Below are 22773 nucleotides of genomic sequence, written 5' to 3' on the forward strand. Positions count from 1 at the left end.
CTCCCCCAGAGAGGGGGTGGTGCGGGACGGACACCCCCCCACCCCCCCCCGAGCAAATGGTGGGACCCCTCGGAGGAGCCGCGACCCCTCGCCGGCCGTCACCGCTATTGCCGCGCCGGGAGCGGGACGGATGCTCCCACCGGAGCTGGTGCGGCTGCAGCCGGGACCACCCGGCACATCACCGTGGGCACCCACCTTCCAGAGGGTCCCGGGGGCGGGGGGGGTCAGGGTGCAGCTCTGCCCCTTGCACCCATCGTGCCGGTGCCGCCCGTGCCGGTGCCGCCCGTGCCGGTGGGCTTCGCAGCGCGGCGAGCATCTGCGCGGCCGTGCCAGCATCCCTGTCCGTGTGTCTGTGCAGCGGCGGCCCCCATCCCCATCCCCGTCCCCCCCCCCGTGTGCCGGCTGAGGTGGGTTTGGGTTTCGCCTTTTTTCTTTTTTTTTTTTTTCTTTTTTTAACCGTTCTGTAATTTATTGACCCCGTTTGCAAATGACACTAATCCAAATAAAACTTAATTTATTGAAGATGCCACCAGCTCCCCACCCTCACTGCAATTGCCCCCCCCGGGGCTGCAGGTGGTGGGGTCTGCACGGGCACCCCCCTCGGCCCCCCAAAACCCCCCAGGTGATGCCGGGGGTGCCGCAGCCCCCAGCCCTGGCACCTTAGGGATGTTTTGGGGGGGGGGAGGGTGTCCCAAAATGCCCCAAGCAGCTGCAGGGACCCAGGGCAGCACCCCACGGCCAGCCCCCCCGAGGCGGGGGCAAGGAGAGGGGTGCCCCACACGGTCCCCCCCCAGACCCTCTGTGGGGGGGCTGCGATGGCGAATGTCCCTGGGGGCACCAGGATGGCGGCGAGGAGCAGCCCGGGGTGCTGGGCAGCGATGGGGGGGCCGGCTGGGGTAAGGGGGGCCCGGGGCCCTGCACCCCCCAGGATGGGCAGGGGGCCACAGGGAGTGTGGGCAGGGAGTGCAGGCAGGGAGTGCAGGCAGGATGCTCAGTGCAAGGGAGCGCTGGGGTGAGTCGGGGTCCACAGTGGGTGTTTGGGGGGGGGTGTCTGTGCTGCAGGGACAGCTGGGGAGCGGGGGGGCAGGGCTGGGGTCTTCCAAACGGGGCAGCCGAAGTGTCCCACGCACGGCCCTGCTCCTCGGGGAGGGGACAGGGCACCGGTCCCCCCCTGCACTGGGACCAGTACGGCCAGCCTGGAGGGTCCCCACTGGGGTCCAGTTCCTCATCTCACCCCTTCCCACGATTCCCCCGGGAATCCCAGCCCCGGGAATCCCACCCCGGCGCACAAGCAGCTTTACAAGGACCATTACATTGAACATTAAAAAAATAGCTCATGATTTAACAAAAACCACCAAAACACGGAGCACAACACGACGGCATTTTTAGTAGGATTAAGTTCACACCAAACGCCCCGTTAGCTAATGAGGGGGGATTGGGGGGGGCTGCCGGTGGGGGTCCGGCCCATCCTTCATCTCAGCCGGAGCGGTGACAGCGGGGCGTGGACGGGGGGAACGGGGGGGGGCTGGGGGTCCCGGGGGGTCCCAGGAGCCGGGCTGGGGGTGGGCATCAGCCCTCCGTCACCCCACGGGGACAGGGAGAGCCTGGGGGGTTCACCCTGGCCGGGAAGTGGGGGGAAAGCATGGCTGGGGGACCCCGACCCTGGGCACCCCCCGCCCCGGGGACCCCCCTGGAAGGGCACTTGGTGGGGTTGGGGGGTGAGCACCCATGGGGGGGCCCGGCTGAGCACCCACGGGGGGATGTGGGTGCAGCCCCGGTGCCACCAAGGGCAGCGCACCCCGGGGCGGGGGGACGGATCCAGCAAGTACCTAATGGGAAACTGGGAGCCGGGGGTGGGCGGCCACCCCGGAGGCACCGGTGGTGGGAGGGGGGGCGTGGGCGAAGGCACGGACCCGGCTCTGCTGTGGGGAGACCCCCCGGGAGGGGACGGGACCCCCAGGGTGGGGACAGGCACCCCGAGCTCTGCCTGGCGTTATCCGCAGGGGCCGGCAGAGCCCCCCACCCCATCCCACCCCCCCACCCCAGCTCAGCACCAGCCGGGCATCACGAAGGCACTTGGGTTGAGACACTCTTCCTCCTCCTCCTCCTCCTCCTCCTCCTCCTCCTCCTCCCTGGCTATAAGGGGCCACGGTGGGAGCTGGGGTTCCCCGGGGCTCACCCCAAAAACCTCCCCCAGACCGTGGGGACCCCCCCGCCTGCGAGACGAATGCTCGCCCCTTCTCTCAATAAATAAGAAATAACTTAAGCGAGGGGAGGCCCCAGCGGTGGGACCCCCCCCCCGAAATTGTCTGACCAGGACCCGCTCCCCCCCCCCGCTCCCCCCCACCCAGTGCCCCCCCCCCCACCGCCGTTACACAGCACCCGGGGAGGCGGGGAAGGGGGGGCGGCCAGGGGGTCCCAGTGCTCCCACCGGCTGGTGACGGCGGCTGCTGGTGGTGGCGGTGGTGGGAGCGCGGGCCGGGGGCTGCGCGGGCCGGGGGCTGCGCGGCCGCCGTTATTTGCGGAGCTGGAGGCTCTCCAGGAGGACGCGCTTGTGGCCGGGGTCCCGCACGCCGGCCTCCTCCAGGTCCTCCTCCGTGATGTCGCTGGGGAGGGGGGCAGGCGTGGGGCTCGCCACCCCCAGGGTACCCCAGCCCGGGGCGGGGGGGACACCCCAGCACACGTAGGGACCCCTCCAGTGGGCACGGGAGCCCCCCCTGGGGTGCTGGGTGCCCACCCAGCCTCCTCCTCCCCCCCCCTCGCCGTGGGGCTACGTGGCCCTGGGGGGCAGCGGGGACCCCCGGGGGGCAGCGGGGACCCCCGGGGCAGCACCCCAACGGGGGGGGACCCCATGGCAGGGGGATCCCAGGGCGGGGTGCTCCCACCCAGGCATCACCGCGACCCCCTGGAGAGGACGTGGCCCCCACGGGGGGGGTGGCAAGGTGGGGGGTTTGGGGGGGGGGTGTGTGGGGTGCCCCCCCGCCCCGGGGGGCTGCTCACCTGAGGAACTCCAGGTCGTCCCAGCCGTTGCGCACCAGCCCCTCCTCGTACCGCTCCAGCCCCAGCGCCCGCAGCCACTCGCCCACGCCGGGCACGGCGCCCACGCCACGTCCCGCCTGGCACAGCGCCTGCGCGGCAGCACCCGCGCCGTCAGCCCCGCGTCACCCGTCCCGCACCCCAGGGGACCCCGAGATGGGACCACCCTGTGCCGCTGGGCAGGCGGGGGGGCGGGCGGGCAGGGGTGCAGGCAGTGGGGGCAGGCGGGAGGGGGGTGGGCAGGGGTGCAGGCAGGGGATATGGGCAGGGGATACAGGCAGGTGGGGTGGGCGGGCAGGGGAGCAGGCAGGGGGTGCAGATGGGGGGTGGGCAAGCAGGGGATGCAGGCGGGGGTGTGGGCAGGCAGAGGGGTGGGCAGGCAGGGGACGCAGGCAGGGGGTGCAGATGGGGGGTAGGTGGGCAGGGGATGCAGGCAGGGGGTGCAGGCAGGCAGGGGATGGGGGCAGGGGTGCAGGCAGGTGGGGTGGGCAGGCAGGGGTGCAGCAGGCGGGGGGGTGGGCAGGCAGGGGGTGCAGGTGGGAGGGGGTGGGCAGGGGTGCAGGCAGGGAGTATGGGCAGGCAGGGGATACACGGAGGGGCGCAGGCAGGTGGGGTGGGAGGGCAGGGGGCAGGCAGGGGGTGCAGGCAGGCAGGGGGTGCTGACAGGTGGGGTGGGCAGGCAGGGGTGCAGCAGGCAGGGGGGCGGGCGGGCAGGGGGGCAGGCAGGAAGGGAGTGCAGGTGGGCGGGGGTGCAGGCACGTAGGGGATATGGGCAGGGGTGCAGGCAGGTGGGGTGGGTGGGCACGGGGGCAGGCAGGGGGTGCAGGTGGGGGTGTGGGCAGGCAGGGGGATGGGCAGGCAGGCAGGGGGGGCAGGGGTGTGGGGCTGAGGCGGGACGGGTGCCCAGCCTCTGCCCTTGCCGGCTGCGGGTGGTGCCCCACGGCCCTGGACCAGCGCCGCCCCCCTAACACCGCCCCCACCCTCAGCGCCCCCAGGGGTCACCCCAAAGGGAGTCACGGGGGGTTCCCAGCACCCTGACCCCCCCCAACACCCACCTCCTCAGCCTGGTCCTCCTGGATGCTCTCCCGGATGGAGTGGGGGGGGAAGGCGAGGGGGCGGCTGTAGTCGGGGGGCAGGCAGCGGGGGGGCAGCTCCAAGCGCCCCCCCTTGCCCAGCAGCGGGGCGGGGGCCGCCCTCCCCTTCCCGCCGGCGTAGTCCACCTCGCTCAGCGTCTTGGCCATCTGCAGCACCGAGCAGGAGCGATCGTCCAGCAGCCCCCCCGCCGCGGGCAGCCCCCCGGCACCGGGGGTCCTGCCGGGCCCCTCCAGCCCAAATCCGGCCCCGGCAGACAGCGGGGGCCAGGGGTGCAGCTTGGCCGGGGGGGACTCGCCGAAGGCGGCACCGCCGGCACCCGGCCGCGGTTTGGGCTCCTCGCACCCGGCGGGTGCCGGCAGCTCCTTGGCGCTGCCGTAGAAGGGGTTCGGGGGCAGCTCCAGCTCCCGCGGCAGCGGCGGCGGGGGGAAATCCGGCGGCGGCAGGTTGAGGGTGCCGGTGTCCTCGTCCGAGGAGCTCTCCTCGCCGCGGCACGCCGGCGGCTGCCCAGCCGAGGGGTGCCGGCGTCGCTCGGGCACCGCCAGCTGCACCTTGGCCTTGGGGGCGGGGGGTTTGCCGGGGTCCCCGGGCACCAGCAGCTGGTGCGGGACCCCCTCCAGCACGTAGTACGCCGGGTTGTTGAAGCTGTTCTTCAGCGGCCCCCCCGCCGGCTCCGGCATCGCCTCCACCTTGGACCTGAGGGCACAGGGGTGAGCATGGCACCCCGGGGTGCGGGGGCAGCCGGTGGGTGTCGTGTCCCCCCCCCCCCGCCCTGCCCGTCCCCCCTCACCGGCTCGGGGCCACCTCGTCCCTGGCGGTGCTGCGGTGCGAGGCGGGGGGCCGGGGGGCCGGCGTGGCGCTGCCCTTCTCGGGCTCCTCCGGGAGCTTCGCCGGGGCGGCAGCAAGCGGCTCGGCACCGGTGGGCTTCCGCCCCACCGACCTGGGCGACAAGAGGTGTCGGGTGCCCCACGGGGCTCAGAACCCCGGGACGGGGCTCAGACCCCCCCCAGGATGGGGCTCAGACCCCCGTCCCTGACCCGCGCGGCAGAGCCAGCACCGCGCTGTCCCCGGCCCCACCACAGACGCCGTGCCGGAGGGATGCTCCGAGGGATGCCCGTGCTCCCGCAGCACCGGGAGATGCTCGAGCCCCCCCCGGCACCCCCGGGACCCCCCAGCTAGGGACCCCCAGCGCTCCCCAGCCCCGCCAACCCCTGGCCCCCGTACTTGGCATAGTCCTGGTTGGCTCTGGCACCCAGCGGCACCTTCCCTTTGCCGGCCGCCGTCTCGTCCTTATCGACGCTGATCCACTCTGCGAGGGGATGGGGGCTCAGCGAGGGGGGGGGGTCCCATCCCCGCCGTCCCCCCCGGGGCGGGGGGGTCCTCACCATAGAGCCTCTCGCGGGTGCCCAGGCGCTCGGCGGGCACCCGGACCTTCATGGAGCCGCGGATGTTGCCCGTCTCCTCGCCCCGGTGCGACAGGTAGGTGAGGAACTGCTGCGCCGTGCTGCCGATCATCGACTTCAGGGCGATGACGCACTCCCCTGGGGGCAGCGGCGGCGGGTGGGGGGGTCGGCGTTCACGTCCCCGAGGGACCCCCCCACTCCCGGCTCCAGGAGGGCGGCGAGGTGCCGGGGGGAGCTGGCGCAGGCACTCACCGTAGGACTCGTAGCCGTCGAGGGATTTGACGGTGAGCAGGAGGTGCTGGTCCTGCAGGTACTCGATCTCGGAGAGGATGGGCTTCAGCTGCGGGCGAGGGGACACGGGATGATGGTGTTGGGGGGGGGGTCCTGCCTCCCCTGGCCCCAGCCCTGCCCACCCCCGGCCCCTCCTCACCGTGGGCAGCTGCCGGGACGACCACTGCACCTTGAGGAAGTTGATGTTGTCGCTGCTCTGGCTGTCGTTCTCGAAGCTCTTCTTGAACTCTGCGGGGACGAAGGGGGGACATGCACTGCGCCATGGCAGCCCCCCCCCCGGGACCCCGCCGAGCCCCGTGGGACCCCCCCCCCCCGGCCCTCACCTTCCAGGCAGGTGGAATAAAACTCGATGAAGAACTTGGTGCGGCTGGCCGTCTTCACGATGGCCTCGATGCTCTCGAACTCGATGTACGCCTGCTCGGAGGACTTGGAGAGCCCTCCAGGGAGAGACGAGGCTCAGGGACCCCCCCGGGACCCTCCCCGCCTCGAGGGAGAGGTGGGACCCGCGGGGGGGGGGGGGGGAGCGGGGTGTCCCCTTTGGCACAGGCACCTTTTTTGGAGACGAACTGGGACGTCACCCCCACCTCGAAGGAGCCGAAGACGGGCGAGTGGTCGCTGGTGACAATGTCATCCGTGCACCCTGCGGCCAGTCGGGGTGGGGGGGTCAGGCTGGGGGGGGGTCCCGTCCCTGGGGGGGGGGGGGCACAGCGTCCCAGGGAGGGGACAGGCACAGCTCACCGTAGGCGTTGCAGTTGATGTGAGTCTCGGGGTAGGACTTCCAGAGGATGCGGTCGCACCAGGACGGCACGTTGGTGCGGACCTGGCGGGGAGAGGGGGGGGGGGGGGGGGGGGGGGGGGGGGGGGGGAGTCCAGGGGGGGTGTCAGGCTGGGGGGGGTGCCCCCCCCCCCGACCCCAGGGTCAGGCTGGGGGGGGATATCTCCCCCCTTGCCCAGCACCTACCCCCGTGGGCTTCTGCTTGTGCCAGACGTAGGTGTCCCGGGAGCCCCGCTCGTAGCGGTAGGTGGGGGGGAAGGTGATCTCCTCCTCGCCTGCACCGACAGCGGGGGACATGTCAGGACAGTCCCAGCAGCGGGGGCTGCCCCCCCCCCGAGCCCCCAAAACCCCCCGAGCCCCCCCAGCCCTCACCGAAGCGCAAGAAGACCTTGTGCTTCTCCTTCTCCAGGTTGAGCTGATCCACCTTGAGCAGCGGCTCCAGCTCCTTGCGGCTGATGTAGTTGAGGATCTCCTGCGGGACAGGGGGGCTGGCACGGGGACCCCGACAGACCCCCCCCCCGCCATCCCCCCTCTCCTGCCCACCTGGATGTCCATGTCCAGGCGGTAATTGAGGTCCCCGAACCAGAAGAGGTGGGTGAAGCGGAGGGAGATGTCGAAGGAGCTCAGCTGCTTGTCCCCCAGCGAGAGCAGGCGCAGGATGTCCAGGTAGTTCTGGTTCCTCCTGCCGGGGGGGGGACGACACGGGGGTGGCACAGGCCGGCACAGCCCCGGGGCAGGATGGGGCCCGTCCCGGTTCCTGGGCGCTCACCGTGCCGTCTTCTCGTTGCCGGAGGTGAGGTGGCAGTTGACGAAGCCGAAGGAGGTGCCGTTGAACATGAAGGAGACGCCCACGGCTCCCTTGTTCCCTGCCGGGACCCGGGGACGGGGCAGGATCAGGCCGGGCCGGATGGGGGGGGGGGACACGGGGACCCAGCTGCCCCCAAGCCCCGGTGACAGGGCAAGTCCTCACCCAGACTGCGCTGGGCCAGGCTCCTCGTGCAACGCACACGCACCCAGAATCCTCCCCGTGCAATGCACACGCGCCCAGACAGGCCCCTCCTCGTGCAACACGGGGACCCCTCCCCATGCAAAGCAGATTTGCCAAGACCCCTCCTTGTGCAACGCACCCTTGGTGGGACCCCTCCCCGTGCAACGCGCGCACCCCAAGACTCCTCATCACGCAACGCACGCGCTCCAGGACCCCTCCTTGTGCAACACGTGCAACACCAGGACCCCTCCCCGTGCAACACGCACACACACACGGGGACCCCTCCTTGTGCAACGCACACACATCCCGCAATGCCTGTGCTCCGGGACCCCTCCTTGTGCAACGCGTGCAACACCGGGACCTCCCCCCACGCACCACAGACGCGCCAGGACCCCTCCTCGTGCAACGCACGCCAGCCCAGCCCCCCGAGCCCCCCAGCCCCCCGCGGCTCCGGCCCCTACCCAGGGTGTTGGCGATCCCCGTCTTGACGCTGGAGGTGCTGACGTGGCTGATGCGGTTCTCGTGCTCCGGCTTCACCAGCACCACCACCTTGATGTTCCACAGGGACTGCATGGCCACCTGCGGGCCCACGGCCGCCGTGAGACCCCCGTGAGACCCCCGCCTCCGCGCCGGACCCCGCCGGGAAACGCGTCCCCGTCCCGTGGGTGCGGGGTGCCCCTTGGGTGCACCCACCCGGGCGGCTCGTTGCAGAAGTCCCCTTCGTCACCCAGCCTCTCCCACCCGAGGGCTGTTCCGTGGGGAAACCCACCCCCACCAGCACCCACATCCCCCCTGACACCGTGAGACCACCCCGCAACACCAGAGCCGGAGCGCCCGCAGCCCCCCGAGCACCCGGTCAGGAGCCGGGGGGGGGACGGACACCGAGCATCACCCGTCTCCACCGCCCGCCGGTGCCTTGCGCTCCGCGGCCCCCAGAGCCCCCGGGTTCCTACCGGGCGGTACTCCACCTCCGTGAAGTCCTTCAGCACGGCGCGGAGGAAATCCACCCACTCCTTGTCCCCCAGGGAATTCTCCTGGGTGCCGAAGACGTAGATGTCGTGGGGGATGGCGACCGTCACCTCGTCCAGCGTCTTCCCCAAGCCCCTGGAGGTGAACCACGACGTGATGCTCTTGGGCGGGGGCACGCTGCCTGCGGCGGGGCGGGAGAGGAACCGTCAGGGGGGGCACCCCACGGGCTCAGCCCCCCCCCCGCGGTGGGGTCCCCCCCCCGGCCCCGCTCACCCATGTTCCAGGTGCCGATGAAGATGGAGATCATGTCGGGCTCATCCTGGTGGGAATGCTTGTTCTTCATCAGCTGCAGGAGCTGGCAGAAAGCCTCCCGCTTCTGCGGGGGGGGCAGCAGTGAGGGGGGGCAGTGGGGCTCCCCCCAGCCGCCTCCAGCCCCCCCCCAGCTCAGCTCGGCCAAACTCAGGGGGGCCGGGCAGGGACCGCCCTGGGGACATCCCCCAGTCACCCAGCGCCCATCCCCAAGCCCCTACGGGGAACCGGGGGTTCAATCCTGCGCCCCCCCCCCCCCAGGAGGGATCCCCCACCCCCCCATCCCGGCAGAGCGCGACCCACCCGGGCGCTGACGAAAACGAAGTCTTTCCGTTGCGTTTTATCCTTTTCCTTCTCGAAAACGATGCCCAGTTTGTTCTGCACCCGCTGCGACTTGATCAGCTGCCGGACTGGGGGAGAGACGGGGGGGCGGGGGGGGGGGACACACGCTGGGCTGCAGCTGGGCACCGTGCCCCCCCCTCTCCAGCCCGGGGTCTGGGGGACACGCGCCCGGGATGGGGACACCCACCCCAGCACCGACCCCACGGGGACGCTCCCCACCCGCTCCAGCGCAAAATCACCCCGGCCACCAAGCCGGGCGGCAGGGACCCCCCCCGCAACCCCAGGTCCCCCCCCCCTCACTCTTGTCGTGGGTGAAGGTGTTCCAGTCCTCCTGCGAGTCCTTCTGCTTCTTCAGCACCACCAGCTTGCCCCCCTCCACGTCCACGCTCAGCGTGTACTTCTGCGACTTGCCGATCTTGGTCAGGTCCCCCAGGGTGACGTCCAGCTTCACCTGCGGCGGGACACCGCGTGCCGGGGGGGGACAGGACATGGACACCCCCCCCGGCACCCAGATCCCCCCCCGGCACCCAGATCGCCCCTCTGGCACCCAGCCCCTCCCCTGGCACCCAGACACCCCCCCAGACCCCCCCCCGGCACCCAGAGCCCCCCCCACCAGCACCCAGATCCCTCCCCAGCACCCAGATCGCCCCTCTGGCACCCAGCCGCCCCCCCCCCCGGCACCCACATCCCCCCCCCGGCACCCAGACCTCCCTCCCCGGAACCCAGACCCTCTCTCCCAGCACCCAGCCCCCCCCCCCAGCACCCAGATCCCCCCCCCTGACACCCACATCCCCCCCCCCCCCGGAACCCAGACCCTCCCCCCCGGAACCCAGATTGCCCCTTGGCACCCAGCCCCTCCCCTGGCACCCAGCCCCCCCCCGGCCCCGGCACCCAGATCCCCCCCCCCGACACCCAGCCCCCGCCGGCACCCAGATCCGCCCCCCTGGCACCCAGCCCCTGCTGGCACCCAGATCCCCCCCCGACACCCAGATCCCCCCCCGGCACCCAGATCCCCCCCCCCCCGACACCCAGATCCCCCCCCCAGCACCCAGATCCCCCCCCCCCGGCACCCTCGGTGTTTCGGCTGACGCCCCCCCGCCCCGGGGCCCCTTCTGCTGGGGGGGGCAGGACTCACCTCGAAGGTCTGCACCGGGATGCTCTTGGCCTTGCGGGAGAGGGGCGGGGGGGGGGGCGGCGGGGGCGGCCGAGCTCATCTCCTGCAGGGCCTTCAGCGCCTGGCAGAGCCGCCCCGGGGCTGGCATCGGCCGAGCGACGGGCACCGCGGCCCCCGGCCCCCCAGCCCCGCACAGCCCCCCGCTGCACCGGCCCCCCAGCCCCAACAGCCCCCCGTGCCCCCAGCCCCCCCAGTGCCCCCCAGTTCCATCACCCCCCAGCCCCAACAGCCCCCCGTGCCCCCAGCCCCCCCAGTGCCCCCCAGTTCCATCACCCCCCAGCCCCAAAAGCCCCCCCGTGCCCCCAGCCCCCCCGTGCCCCCAGCCCCCCCAGTGCTCCCCAGTTCCATCATCCCCCAGCCCCAAAAGCCCCCCAGTGCCCCCAGCCCCCCCAGTGCCTCCAGCTCCACTGGCCCCCCCAGTGCCCCCAGTCACCCCAGCCCCAAAAGCCCCCCCAGTGCCCCCCAGTTCCATCACCCCCCAGCCCCAAAAGCCCCCCCAGTGCCCCCCAGTTCCATCACCCCCCAGCCCCAAAAGCCCCAATAGCCCCCCAGTGCCCCCCAGTTCCATCACCCCCCAGCCCCAACAGCCCCCCGTGCCCCCAGCCCCCCCAGTGCCCCCCAGTTCCATCACCCCCCAGCCCCAAAAGCCCCAATAGCCCCCCAGTGCCCCCCAGTTCCATCACCCCCCAGTCCCCCCCAGCGCCTCCCCCCCCCGTGCCACCCAGGCAGCTCGTTCTGGCCCTGCCACCACCCGGATTGTGCCCCGGCTGTATCCTGGCACAGGACCTGGTGCGGACCCCCACCCGGACCCCCACCCGGACCCCCGCCCCCAGCACCCCCAGCACCCCCAGCACCCCCGCCCCACCTTCTTCTCGATGCTGGAGAGGAAATCCTTCAGCACGGAGAGCTTCAGCACCAGGCTCTCCAGCTCCTGCTCCCCGCTCTGCCCCGCCGTCTGAGACCCCCGGCACGTCACGGCCGGCCCGGCACTGCCGCAGCACCAGGACGGCACCCCCGGATCCATCCCCGCCCCCCCGGAGGGGCAGAACCCCCCCAGCACCATGAGATGGGGCAGGATGGGACCCCCCCAGCACTGTGGAACGGGGCAGGATGGGACCCCCAGAGGGACAGGACCCCCCAGCACCATGGGGCAGGGCAGGATGGGACCCCCAGATCCATCACAGCCCCCCAGAGGGACAGGACCCCCCGGCACCATGGGGCAGGGCAGGATGGGACCCCCAGATCCATCACAGCCCCCCAGAGGGACAGGACCCCCCGGCACCATGGGGCAGGGCAGGATGGGACCCCCAGATCCATCACAGCCCCCCAGAGGGACAGGACCCCCCGGCACCATGGGGCAGGGCAGGATGGGACCCCCAGATCCATCACAGCCCCCCAGAGGGACAGGACCCCCCGGCACCATGGGGCAGGGCAGGATGGGACCCCCAGATCCATCACAGCCCCCCAGAGGGACAGGACCCCCCGGCACCATGGGGCAGGGCAGGATGGGACCCCCAGATCCATCACAGCCCCCCAGAGGGACAGGACCCCCCGGCACCATGGGGCAGGGCAGGATGGGACCCCCAGATCCATCACAGCCCCCCAGAGGGACAGGACCCCCCGGCACCATGGGGCAGGGCAGGATGGGACCCCCAGATCCATCACAGCCCCCCAGAGGGACAGGACCCCCCGGCACCATGGGGCAGGGCAGGATGGGACCCCCAGATCCATCACAGCCCCCCAGAGGGACAGGACCCCCTGGCACCATGGGGCAGGGCAGGATGGGACCCCCAGATCCATCACAGCCCCCCAGAGGGACAGGACCCCCCGGCACCATGGGGCAGGGCAGGATGGGACCCCCAGATCCATCACAGCCCCCCGGAGGCACAGGACCCCCCAGCACCATGGGGCAGGGCAGGATGGGACCTGGCTTTCCCATCACCCACGCGTCCCCGTGGACGGTGCCGTGGCGTGTCCGTGGGCACGGCCCCCCGGGGGGGGTGTGTGTGTGCGTGTGGGGGTGGCACCGCCGTGTCCCCGCGCCCCCCTCACCTGCTGCAGGATCTTGGAGACCATGGGGGAGCTCTGCTGGTCGAACACCTTGGAGAGGATCTCCAGCCCCGCCAGCACCTTGTCCACCTCGCTGGGGAGGGCGAGAGGAACGGGCTCAGCAGGCGGCACGGCCGACCCTCCGTCCGTCCGTCCGTCCCTCCGGGTGTCCGGCGCCCACCTGTGCAGCCGTTTGCAGGAGGTGACGAGGGTCTTGTTGAGGTGGGGGAGGCTGCTGGCCCCCCCCTTCACCGCCTCCAGGTCCAGCGTGTAGCTGCCCTTCAGGTACTCGTGGGAGATGCTGCTCAGGCCGTTGGTGCTGCAGGGAGGGAGCGTGGAGGGTGAGGAGCCGGCAGGGACGGGCAGGGAACAGGCAGGGCACAGGCAGGGGTGCAGACCCTCACCTCTCCGCCGCCCCCTCCGGCACGGCCGGCCCCAGGCTGGTGGGGCTGAGCCCTGCCGAGGTGCCGGAGAAGCTGGTGGAGCCGGAGCGCGGCGGTAACGGCGGCTTTTCATCCTCTCCATCTGCAGTGGGGTGATGGGGGGGGGGATCAGTCACCGCCCCCGCAGGGACCGGGGGTCCCAGGACCCCACCCAGCCCCCCGCGTCGCCCCGCCATACCCGAGTAGTCCCTGTCCTCCGCGTTCTCCTTCTCCTTCTCCCTCTCGACGGGGAAGAGGAGGGTGCAGACCAGCCCCTGGTTGGGCTGCAGGTACAGGGCGATCAGCTCGCTCAGCGTCTTGAAGCGCCTCACCTGCACCCCCTGCGACGTCTGTGGGGACACGGGGACCCTCAGCACCCGCCGGAGGGGTCACCCGGACCCCCCCGTGCAGGGACATCCCCCCCCTCCCCGTGCAGGATGGGGGGCTGACCCCACAGCTCCAAGGCTGAGCCCCGTGGGGAGCGGGCCCTGGCGCACGTGGGATCCCGCCGCGATGCAACGGCTGCGTGCCGGGAGGGCTGGCAGGGTGCAGGCAGCAGGGTGCAGGCAGCAGGGTGCAGGCAGCAGGGTGCAGGCAGCGGCCATCCCTCGGCCCCCTCCCTCCCGGGGGTGGCTTTTTCCTGCCTGCCCGGCCGGCACAAAGCGGGTTCTGTTGCTCTAAAAATACCCGGCGTGCCGGCCAGCCACAACGGGAGCAGCGGAGCCGCCCGGCTGTGCCGGAGAGCCGGGCACGCTCGTGGCACAGGGCCGAGGCCGAGCCCCGCTATGGGACACCCCCCCCGCCCCGGCACACATTGGGCGAGGGGCTGTAAATGGGGTGCTGTGCCCACCCAGCACCCCACACACACACCCAGCACCCCCCAGCAGGAGCCCGGTGCGGGCTGGGGGTCCCAGCACCCCGACATTCCGCAGCCTGTGCCAGGACCCCCCCCAGCTGCCCCCTGCGGGGGGGGACCCCGCTCCCGAAGAGCCGAGGGGTGGCCTGTGTCACGGGGCGGGGGGGCACTCCCACCTGCACGGCCAGAAAGTCCTCCTCGTCGGGCAGGATGCGGTAGGTGTGGACGTGCTTCTGGAACCTGCGGGCAGCCGGGGGGGCGTCAGGCAGAGGATGCTGGGGGGGGGGGGGGGGAGCATCCCCTCCCTGCCTGCACGGCCCCCCCAGCCCCGGGGGGACACCAGGCACCCGTCCTGCCGGATCCCCGTGTCACCGGCCAGGCACGAGCGGCCGCAGGGAGAAGCGGCTCTGGTACCACCATTGCCCGTGGCATGCAATGAGCTGCCAGGTCTCAGCCCGGCCCCCGTGGGAAAATGCCTGTGGGATGGGTGCTGGGGGTCCCAGGTGGGTGCTAGGGGTCCCCCGGCTTGCTCCAAGGGCCCCCCCACCAATCCACACCCACGTCCCCGGGCAGCCCCCCAGCCTGCCCCATCCCACGCCGCGGATCCCGGCCCTGCTGCCCATCCCTGTGCCAGAGCGGGCGTCCCCTGCCCGCACCACCGGCAGGAGCAGGCAGGAGCAGGCAGGAGCAGGCAGGCGCTGGCAGCCGGGAGGCCAGGAAGCAATTTATTTTTCAATGGAAGCTCACAGGAACCGGGGACGCGATCCCGGGGCAGGGGGCGACGGGCGGCGCTGAGAGACGGGGTGCCGACGCCAGCGGGCACGGGGAGCAGGACCGGGACCCCGCGCCTGTCCCCTCCGCAGCGGGGGGACGCCGGGAGCCGGGACCCCCGGCACGGCCGGACACCCCCTCCCCGGTGCCGGCGGCAGGGACGGTGTCTCCCGGGCTGGCCCCCCGCCACAGCCCTCGCAGAGGTCACCGTGACCATGGAGGCTGTCACCGTGCCACGGCCACCTGTCAGCTCAGCTGCGGCGTCCCCGGCACGGTGACACCCCGCCAGGGCGCTGGGGGACCGGGGCCGGGCTGCGTCCCCTGCTACCGTGTCCGTGGAGGGGGTGTTGTGCCGGGTCCCCCGGTGCCCCCCTACCCCGCAACGCCGGGTCCCCCGGTGCCACCCACTCCCCCGTCGCCCACCCCAGCGAGCGGGGGCACGGCGCGAGCATCCTCCCACGGGCTCCAGAAAGGGGATCCCCCATTTATGCCCCCCCCCCCCGTGGACACGACCCCCCCCCCCCCCCATGGCAGGCATTGCACCCCATCACCCCGCGGGTGCAGCACCCACTCCCCCAGCACTGGGGCTGCTCCTGGGTGCCCCAGTGCCCAGGCAGGGGTCATGGGGGGCCATGGGGAACCCCCCGACTTGGGGGGGGCTGAATGAGAACCCTCTCGGGGGGGGGGGGGGCTATATGGAAAACCCTCCCTGGGGGGGGGTGGGGTAAAGGGGTCCATGTGGGAAATCGCTGCTGAGGGATCTGGGGGGTCCCCAGCTCAAAGGAATCCTGGGGGGGGTCAACATGGAAGACCCCAACCTGGTGTCAGGGGGCTCTGTCTGGGGACCCCCAGCTGGTGGGATGGGGGGGCACACACAGCCCCCCAGCTGGGGGGGTCTCTGCGGGAAGCCCTGAAGCACAGTCGGGGTCTCCATAGCAGGAACCCCAATGTGGGGTGCTGGGGGGTGCATGGGGAACCCCAGCACAGGGTCGGTATGGGGAACCCCAAATTGGGGGGGTAAGGGGGGGCCGTAAAAGTCCCCATTGAGGGGGAGCACAGGGGTGTCTCTGGGTAACCCTGGGGGGCCTATAGGGACCCCCAGCACAGGGGTTGGCACGGAGGACCCCAGCTGGGGGGGCTGCAGGGAACCCCCACAAACACCGTCCGGGGGGGGCCAACCCCGGCCGCCCAGCCCCGTGCCGCTCCCGGCTGCTATTTTGGTGAATAATCCCAGGGGGCCGGGGAGCGCCGGGCTCACGCCGGGGCTGCCAGCACAAAGAGCCATTATGTGGGAGCGCGGCTGCCGGCGAGCGCCAGGGCTCCCCGCCGGCTCTGCCGCGCCAGCCGGCATCCCGCCGCAGCCAAGCCGGCACAGCGGGGACCACCCCTGCACCCACTGCCGCCCGTGCCCCCGGAGAGGGGGGCACCCACCGCCCTCCCCCACTGCGTGCCAAGATGGGGGTGCGGGCGTCGCAGCGAGGGGGGTACCCCGCGCCCGCCGGTACCACCTTGGCACTGCCGTCCCACGAACCAGCAGAGAGCCGGGGTGGGGGCTCAGCCCCCCAGTCCTCCCGTGGGGCACTGCGGGGGGTCCGTCCCACCGGCATCGCTCGCCAGCCGCCAACCGGCGATGCCAGCGCTCCTGGGGTGCCACTGCTGCGTGCCGGCACCGCTCGCTCCGGTGAAGCCCCGGTGTGCCACGGCCAGCCCGGCGGAGGCCGCGGCGTGTCAGCGGGAGGGTTAAAGGAAGACGGCGCTGCCGGGATCCCGGCGCAGTTCCCTTTCCTCCTCCTGCCCCCGCAGCTATTTTTAGGCCCCGGCAGCGGCTGTCGACAGCCCAGCAGCCCCGGCCGCCCCTGCGTCGGCAAGGGGGCTGCTCGGTGGGGCCGCGGCACGCTCTTGCCCACCGCCCGGGCTTGGACCCCCAGCGGTCCTCACCGCAGCAGGGTCCGGCGTAGCCGCCCGCCATGGCATCCCCGTGCCGGGCTTTGCCCTGCTGCAGGGTCCCGGCCCTCGGCGTGGCCACGCGGCACCCACAGCCGGGCCGGCAGCACCGAGCTGGCAGTGGAGGCCGGAGCCCGTGAGGCCCAGGGAAAAGCCACAGCCGGGCCAGGTGGCCTGCCAGGGCCAGCGGCACCGGGGGGACACCGGGGACGCCACGTTCCCACCGCCAGCCGCAGGCCAGGCAGGGCGAGACGCCGGTGCCGGACCCCCCTTACGCAGGCACCTGCGCCAAGAGCCCGGTTGCAGTCCCCTGCCACCCACCCAGGCGCCCCATGCGTCCCCCAGCCCCGCGGCACTGTTGGGTGCCGGTAGTGGCAGCGGCGAGGCGTGCTCTCCCCCTGCCGTGCCACCGGTGCCGTGCCCCCGGTACCGCTCGCCACCCCGGCTTCGCGGCAGGGAGCCGGCGGCCACGGCCACGCTGCACCCACGTGGCCGGGAAACCGAATCTGCGTGAGCCACGGGCCACAGGGAAGGAGGACGGTGCCACCGCAGAGGCTGCACGCCCTGCACCGGCACGGCACACGGCAGAGCCCCAGGCCAGGGCAGGCCGGCTCGCGGCAAACTCCTGGTTCTCCCTCATTTGCCGCCAGGAGCCAGCGGCTGCCGGCGCCCGTGGGCTCGTGGGGAGCGGAAAAGCCTCATTTTGAGGTGCCCTCGCACCGCACCGCCTGCCCCACAACCACATCAAGGGCCTGGCACCGGCACAGGCAGCCGGCCCCAAGCAGAGCCGGTGGCGCACCCCGGGAGCACCCCGGCACGGTGCTGAGCCGTGCCACCGACACGCCGAGGTGCCGGCCAGACCCGGGGGACGGTGGGGTGGCCGAGCCCCGCTGCACGGCGACGGCTGGGCTGCTGCCCCGGTGCCACCGCGCGCTCAGCCCCAGGGCTGGCACCGCCACCGGGCAGGGGGTGGCAGCACCCCAGGGACCCCGGCACTGCCGCAAGAGCTGCCGACCCCCCCAGTGTGACGCATGGGCACAGAGCCATCCCCCCAGCACCCCTCTGGGCTGGGGACCCCCCAGATATGAGGGCAGGGGCTGGTGCCCCCCAGCCCCATGGGGAGGCTCAGGGACCCCAAAAGTGCGGGGTGGGGGACAGTCCCCATCCTCGCAGACCCCTGTGGTGGCAGGGTGGGTGCCCCAGCCCCCCCAGAGCCAGCCCAGCTCCCCCCAGCCCCCAGTGCCCGGTCCCCTGGGACCCCCAGCCCAGCGCGGGTGCCACCAGCCCCCGGTGCCCCGTCCCCCGGCAGTGCCAGTGCCCCCCGCGTCTCCCCCTGCCTGTCCCCCCCCCCAGACTCCCACCCGCCCACTCCCTGTCCCGCCACTCCCCGCGCTATCCCAGCCCCCCTGTCCCCGTTTCCCCCCGGTGCCCGGTCCCCCCATAGTGCCGGTGACCCCCATGTCGGGTCCCCCTGTGCCCACTGCCCTCTGGGTGTCAGTGCCCCCCCCCCGAGGTGCCCCCCAGTGCTCCCCCAGATCCCCTCCACTGCTCCCCCAAGATCTGCCCCAGACCCCCCCAGTGCCCCTCCTGATTCCCCCCGATGCCCCGTTGGTGTCCCCCCCCCGACACCGTACTTGTGCCCCCCAGATCTCCCCTGGTGCCCCCCGGACCCCCCCGACGCTCCCCCCAGTGCCCCCCGCTACTTCTCATTCTCCCCCCATGCACCCCCGGCTACCTCGTCGGTGCTCCCCCGCCGGCCCCCCGGTGCTCCCCTGCCCCCCCGGTGCCCCTCACATCTCCCCCAGCCCCCCCTCACCGCACCCCCCCAGTGCCTCTCGGTGCCCCCCCCGGTGCCCCCCTAGGTGCTCCCTCCGGTTCCCCCTCGGTGTCCCCTCTGGTTCCCTGCCGGATCCCCCCCCCGTGCTCCCCCCGGTGCCCCCCCAGTGCCCCCTCTGGTTCCCCGCCGGATCCCCCCCAGTTCCCCCCGGTGCCCCCTCTGGTTCCCCACCGGATCCCCCCCAGTTCCCCCCGGTGCCCCCTCTGGTTCCCCGCCGGATCCCCCCCAGTTCCCCCCGGTGCCCCCTCTGGTTCCCCGCCGGATCCCCCCCAGTTCCCCCCGGTGCCCCCTCTGGTTCCCCGCCGGATCCCCCCCAGTTCCCCCCCGGTGCTCCCTCTGGTTCCCCGCCGGATCCCCCCCAGTTCCCCCCGGTGCCCCCCCGGTGCCCCCTCTGGTTCCCCGCCGGATCCCCCCCAGTTCCCCCCGGTGCCCCCCCGGTGCCCCCTCTGGTTCCCCGCCGGATCCCCCCCAGTTCCCCCCGGTGCCCCCCCAGTGCCCCCTCTGGTTCCCCACCGGATCCCCCCCAGTTCCCCCCGGTGCCCCCTCTGGTTCCCCGCTGGATCCCCCCCAGTTCCCCCCGGTGCCCCCTCTGGTTCCCCGCTGGATCCCCCCCAGTTCCCCCCGGTGCCCCCTCTGGTTCCCCGCCGGATCCCCCCCAGTTCCCCCCGGTGCCCCCTCTGGTTCCCCGCCGGATCCCCCCCAGTTCCCCCCGGTGCCCCCTCTGGTTCCCCACCGGATCCCCCCCAGTTCCCCCCGGTGCCCCCTCTGGTTCCCCGCCGGATCCCCCCCAGGTCCCCCCGGTGCCCCCTCTGGTTCCCCGCCGGATCCCCCCCAGTTCCCCCCCGGTGCTCCCTCTGGTTCCCCGCCGGATCCCCCCCAGTTCCCCCCGGTGCCCCCCCGGTGCCCCCTCTGGTTCCCCGCCGGATCCCCCCCAGTTCCCCCCGGTGCCCCCCCAGTGCCCCCTCTGGTTCCCCGCCGGATCCCCCCGGTGCCCCCCCCGGTTCCCCCCCCGTTGCCCCCCCCGGTTCCCCCCGGTGCCCCCCACTCACAGCAGGCAGAGCGCGTAGGCCCCCGCCACGCTCTCGCTGTCCCGCACCAGGAAGCTGCCGTCCCGCCCGGCCCGCGCCAGCTGCTCCTCGGCGGCGGCCCGGCTCAGGTCCCGGTGGTACCAGGGCGGCGCCGGCCCCCCCGCACCCGCCATGCTCCGCCACCGGGGCCGCGCTCCGCGCTGGGCGGGCGGGGGCAGCACCGGGAGGGGGGCGGGAGGGGGCGGGGAGCACCGGGAGGGGGCGGGGAGAAACGGGAGGGGGCGGGGAGAAACGGGAGGGGGCGGGCAGGAGCACCGGGGAGACGGGCGGTGGCGTTGGGGGGGGGGGGGGGGATGAGCGGTAACCGGGGGATGGGGAGCAGCGGGGGGGCCACCGGGGGATGGGGCACACGGGGGGCGGGCAGCACCGGGGGATGGGGCACAGCGGGGCATGGGGACCACCGGCGGGACCGGGAGCACCGGGGGATGGGGAGCACCGGGGGGACCGGCAGCACCGGGGGCCGAGCAGCGGCACCGGGGGATGGGGCACACCGGGGGATGGGGAGCACTGGAGGATGGGGAGCACCGGGGGGATCGGGAGCACCGGGGGATGGGGAGCACCGGGGGGACCGGCAGCACCGGGGGGCGAGCAGCGGCACCGGGGGATGGGGCACACCGGGGGATGAGGACCACCGGGGGGACCGGGAGCACCGGGGGATGGGGCACACCGGGGGATGGGGAGCACCGGGGAGCCCGGCAGCAGCACCGAGGGACGGGGAGCACCGGATGGAGACCGGGAAGGGCAGGGGGGGCAGCGGGCCGGGGCCGTGGAGCCGGGGGGGGGCCGGGGAAACCGGGCTGGGCCGAGGGCAGGAGCGGGCACCGGGACCGGCAGCACCGGGGAGCCGGGCACCGGGCTGCGAGGGGGGCCAGGAGCGGGGCGGGGGGCAGCCGGGTGGGCTCCGGGCCGGCAGGACCCCCGGGACAGCCGTGTGCCCCGGCCCTGGGGGGGGGGTGTCCCGTCCCCCAGTGTCCCAGCGGCGGGGAGCCCCGTGCCCCCCGCTTTGCCGGGTGTGGGGGTTCGGGGGGCAATGCCACGCAGCCCGGCGGGTCGGGATGGATAAACGGGGGGGTCCCCGAGATGGGTGCCCCCCATCCCGCCTCCCCCAGCCCCACGGCACCCCGACACTGAGTGGGGCAGGAGCATTTATTGGGGGGGGGACGGGACACAGCGGCCGGTGCAGCCTGGGGACATCCCACGGGGGGAGGGGGGGGGGGACACGGGGCAGCCCGGACACCCCCCCCCCCTGCCCATCCGCTGCCCGCTCCTGCCTGCAGCTGCCCCTGCTCAGAGCAAGGCCAGGAGGGCGAGGGGCAGCAGGGCCAGCAGGACGAGGAGCGGGGGGCCGGGGGGGGCCACGGCGGCACCACGGGCGTAGTACCGAGCTACGGCGACGTTGGGGTTCCCCTGCGCGGGGTCGAACCACATCTGGATGCAGCGGCCGCTGCCGCGGCGGTGGGTGGTGTAGCGGTAGGAGTGGGACCAGACCTGCTCGCAGAGGTCGGCGGCGGTGGGGAAGACGTACTTGAACTTCTGGCACATGGCACCCTGGGGACACTGGTTGGTGCCTGCGGGAAGGGAGGGGGCGACCTGTGAGGGGGGGGGTCTTTGGGGCAGGGGGTGGCGTTCCCCTGCGCGTGGGGAGTGTCGGGGTCCCGACGGGTCCTTTGCCGAGGGGGGGGTTGACTCTGGGGGTCCCCACCCAGCTGCCGGCACCCACTGTCGCTGTCACTGTCACCCCCCCCATGGGGACTCTCACCCCCCCCCCGACCCACTCACAGCCACCGGGGAGGGGGGATGCAGCCACCCCCCCCCCACTGCGGCAAGACAGGGGGTGACCGGGGACCCACAGGGGGGTCTGGCCCCGAGGAGGGGGGGTCCCCACGCCCCCCCACTGACCTGTGGTCCAGTTCCAGCCCTTGTGCCAGTTGACCTTGCAGGTGACGGCGTCCTGGCAGTCCTCCCACCACTGCTCGCAGTCCTCCCGGCACAGCGGCACGTGCAGGATCCGCTCCTTACGCCAGCTGGTGTCCGCCTGCGGCGGCACCCCAGTTCATCCCAGTTCATCCCAGTTCACCCTGGGGACCTCCCGGCTCCCCCCCACCCCCCCGGCGGTTGGGTGGGTGGGTGGGGGGTCCTGCACCCACCTGGTCGATCCAGGGCCCCAGGTTGGGGGAGCACTCGTAGAGACACGTGTCCTGGATGAAGTGACGCTTGCACTTCTCGGGCATGGCCCCGCAATGGTCCCAGTTGAAGTTGTACAGGTAGGACTGGTCCTGGTGAGCCTCCAAACTGGTGTTGGCGGTGCAGCAGGCGTTCTCCTTCCAAAGGGCACACTGCGCCGGGGCAGCCGGGGCTCAGCCGGGACCCACCGCCGCATCCCGGCATGGGGTGGGGTGCCAGGCGTGCCGGGGAAAGCACCGGCACCCACGGGGTGTGATGGACACCCCGCCGGGGCGTAGGACACCCCGCCACGGCAGCGCCGGGGTCCGGCCCGGTGATGCCATGGCCGGCGATGCTGGCGGGTGCCGGGGCGGCGGGCGAGGACCGTACCTGCCCGTAGAGCTGCCCCTCGGGGCCGGGCTCCGTTTTGTGGTGCTTGGCGTCCATGCAGATGTTGAGCAGCGAGTCCTGCGCCGCAGCAGCCGGCCAGGCCACGAGCGCCAGCAGCAGCACCCGCGTGGCTGCCATCGCCCTGCTGGCGGCACCGGGGGGGTCAGGACGGCGGCACCCAGGCTCCCGGGCGGGAGCACCGGCACCGTGGGTCCCCTCAGGGACGCGGCGAGGACAAAGTCCCCCGCGTGGCACGTGGGAGCGTGACGGCGCACTGTCACCGCCAGCCCTTGGCCGGGACCACCGGCGGAGCGTCGGGGCTCTTACCTGGGGGGGTGCCGGGCGCCGGGTGCCGCGGGGCGAGCGCGGCTCATCTCAAAGGTCGCGGTGCGGCGCAACCCTTGGCCGCCGATCACGGGACGTCGCCCGCTGCCGTGGCCGGGCACGGCGGGTCAGGCAGCGCCCACGGGCACGGGCGGGATGGGGCGCCGCGCCCCGCCGCCCTGGCGTGTCCTGGGGTGATCCCCGCGCCTGCTCCGGCCCCCCCAGCCCTGCGTGGAGCCAGGCTCTGGCCTCCTGGCGCCAGGCTGGGGCCAGCACCGGCCAAAATCCACTCGATTTGTTTTGTCTTCCCACCCCGGGGAGGGGGGGCAGCCACGGCGGGGAGGTGGCCCCACGTCCCAACACCAGCACGAGGGGCAGGATCCGACCCCCGGGTGCCACAGGGTCCCCATAGATGCCCTGGGGGGGGGAGACACCCCAGTAGGTAAGAGATGCCCCTGGGGGGGGGCAGGAACCTCCATGGGATCACAGGTGCCCCCGGGGGGGGGTGCGGGGGGGCAGGTACCCCCCATTGGGGTCACAGATACCCCCA

At 73.3% G+C, this 22773-nt stretch overlaps 2 protein-coding genes across 2 annotated transcripts; both read right to left on the reverse strand.

The window, feature by feature from the left end:
* Positions 1-2480: 2480 nt before the first annotated feature.
* INPPL1 (inositol polyphosphate phosphatase like 1) lies at positions 2481-19510 on the reverse strand. Its single transcript, XM_054807565.1, is given in 29 exon segments — positions 2481-2606; positions 3001-3128; positions 4092-4824; positions 4919-5068; positions 5353-5437; positions 5514-5669; positions 5784-5871; positions 5962-6050; positions 6146-6259; positions 6373-6462; positions 6561-6642; positions 6784-6872; positions 6970-7069; positions 7141-7279; positions 7367-7463; positions 8047-8164; positions 8539-8735; positions 8828-8930; positions 9167-9273; positions 9506-9656; positions 10341-10400; positions 10402-10440; positions 11245-11334; positions 12432-12522; positions 12610-12747; positions 12833-12953; positions 13050-13200; positions 13883-13946; positions 19308-19510. Coding segments are annotated over 29 exon segments (3813 nt in total). The 5' UTR covers positions 19460-19510; the 3' UTR covers positions 2481-2515.
* A 968-nt stretch (positions 19511-20478) lies between these two features.
* LOC129198365 (folate receptor gamma-like) lies at positions 20479-22556 on the reverse strand. The gene is made up of 5 exons (XM_054807633.1): positions 22227-22556; positions 21900-22044; positions 21494-21682; positions 21246-21381; positions 20479-20914 (listed from the first exon to the last, which is right to left on the reverse strand). The coding sequence occupies exons 1-5, from the start codon at positions 22271-22273 to the stop codon at positions 20634-20636; spliced, it is 798 nt and encodes a 265-aa protein (XP_054663608.1). The 5' UTR covers positions 22274-22556; the 3' UTR covers positions 20479-20633.
* Between the last annotated feature and the right edge of the window lie 217 nt (positions 22557-22773).

Source organism: Grus americana, chromosome 1, assembly GCF_028858705.1.
Source record: "Grus americana isolate bGruAme1 chromosome 1, bGruAme1.mat, whole genome shotgun sequence".
In the NCBI taxonomy this organism is placed as follows: Eukaryota; Metazoa; Chordata; class Aves; order Gruiformes; family Gruidae; genus Grus; species Grus americana.

Bases quoted from the DNA above. Each gene is read 5' to 3' on its own strand.
- LOC129198365 (XM_054807633.1), bottom strand. From the start codon at position 22,273: ATGAGCCGCGCTCGCCCCGCGGCACCCGGCGCCCGGCACCCCCCCAG. The intron at 22,045-22,226 runs GTAAGAGCCCCG...CGGTGCCGCCAG, and splicing joins GGCGCCCGGCACCCCCCCAG to CAGGGCGATGGCAGCCACGC. The intron at 20,915-21,245 runs GTCAGTGGGGGG...CCCTTCCCGCAG, and splicing joins GGGCTGGAACTGGACCACAG to GCACCAACCAGTGTCCCCAG.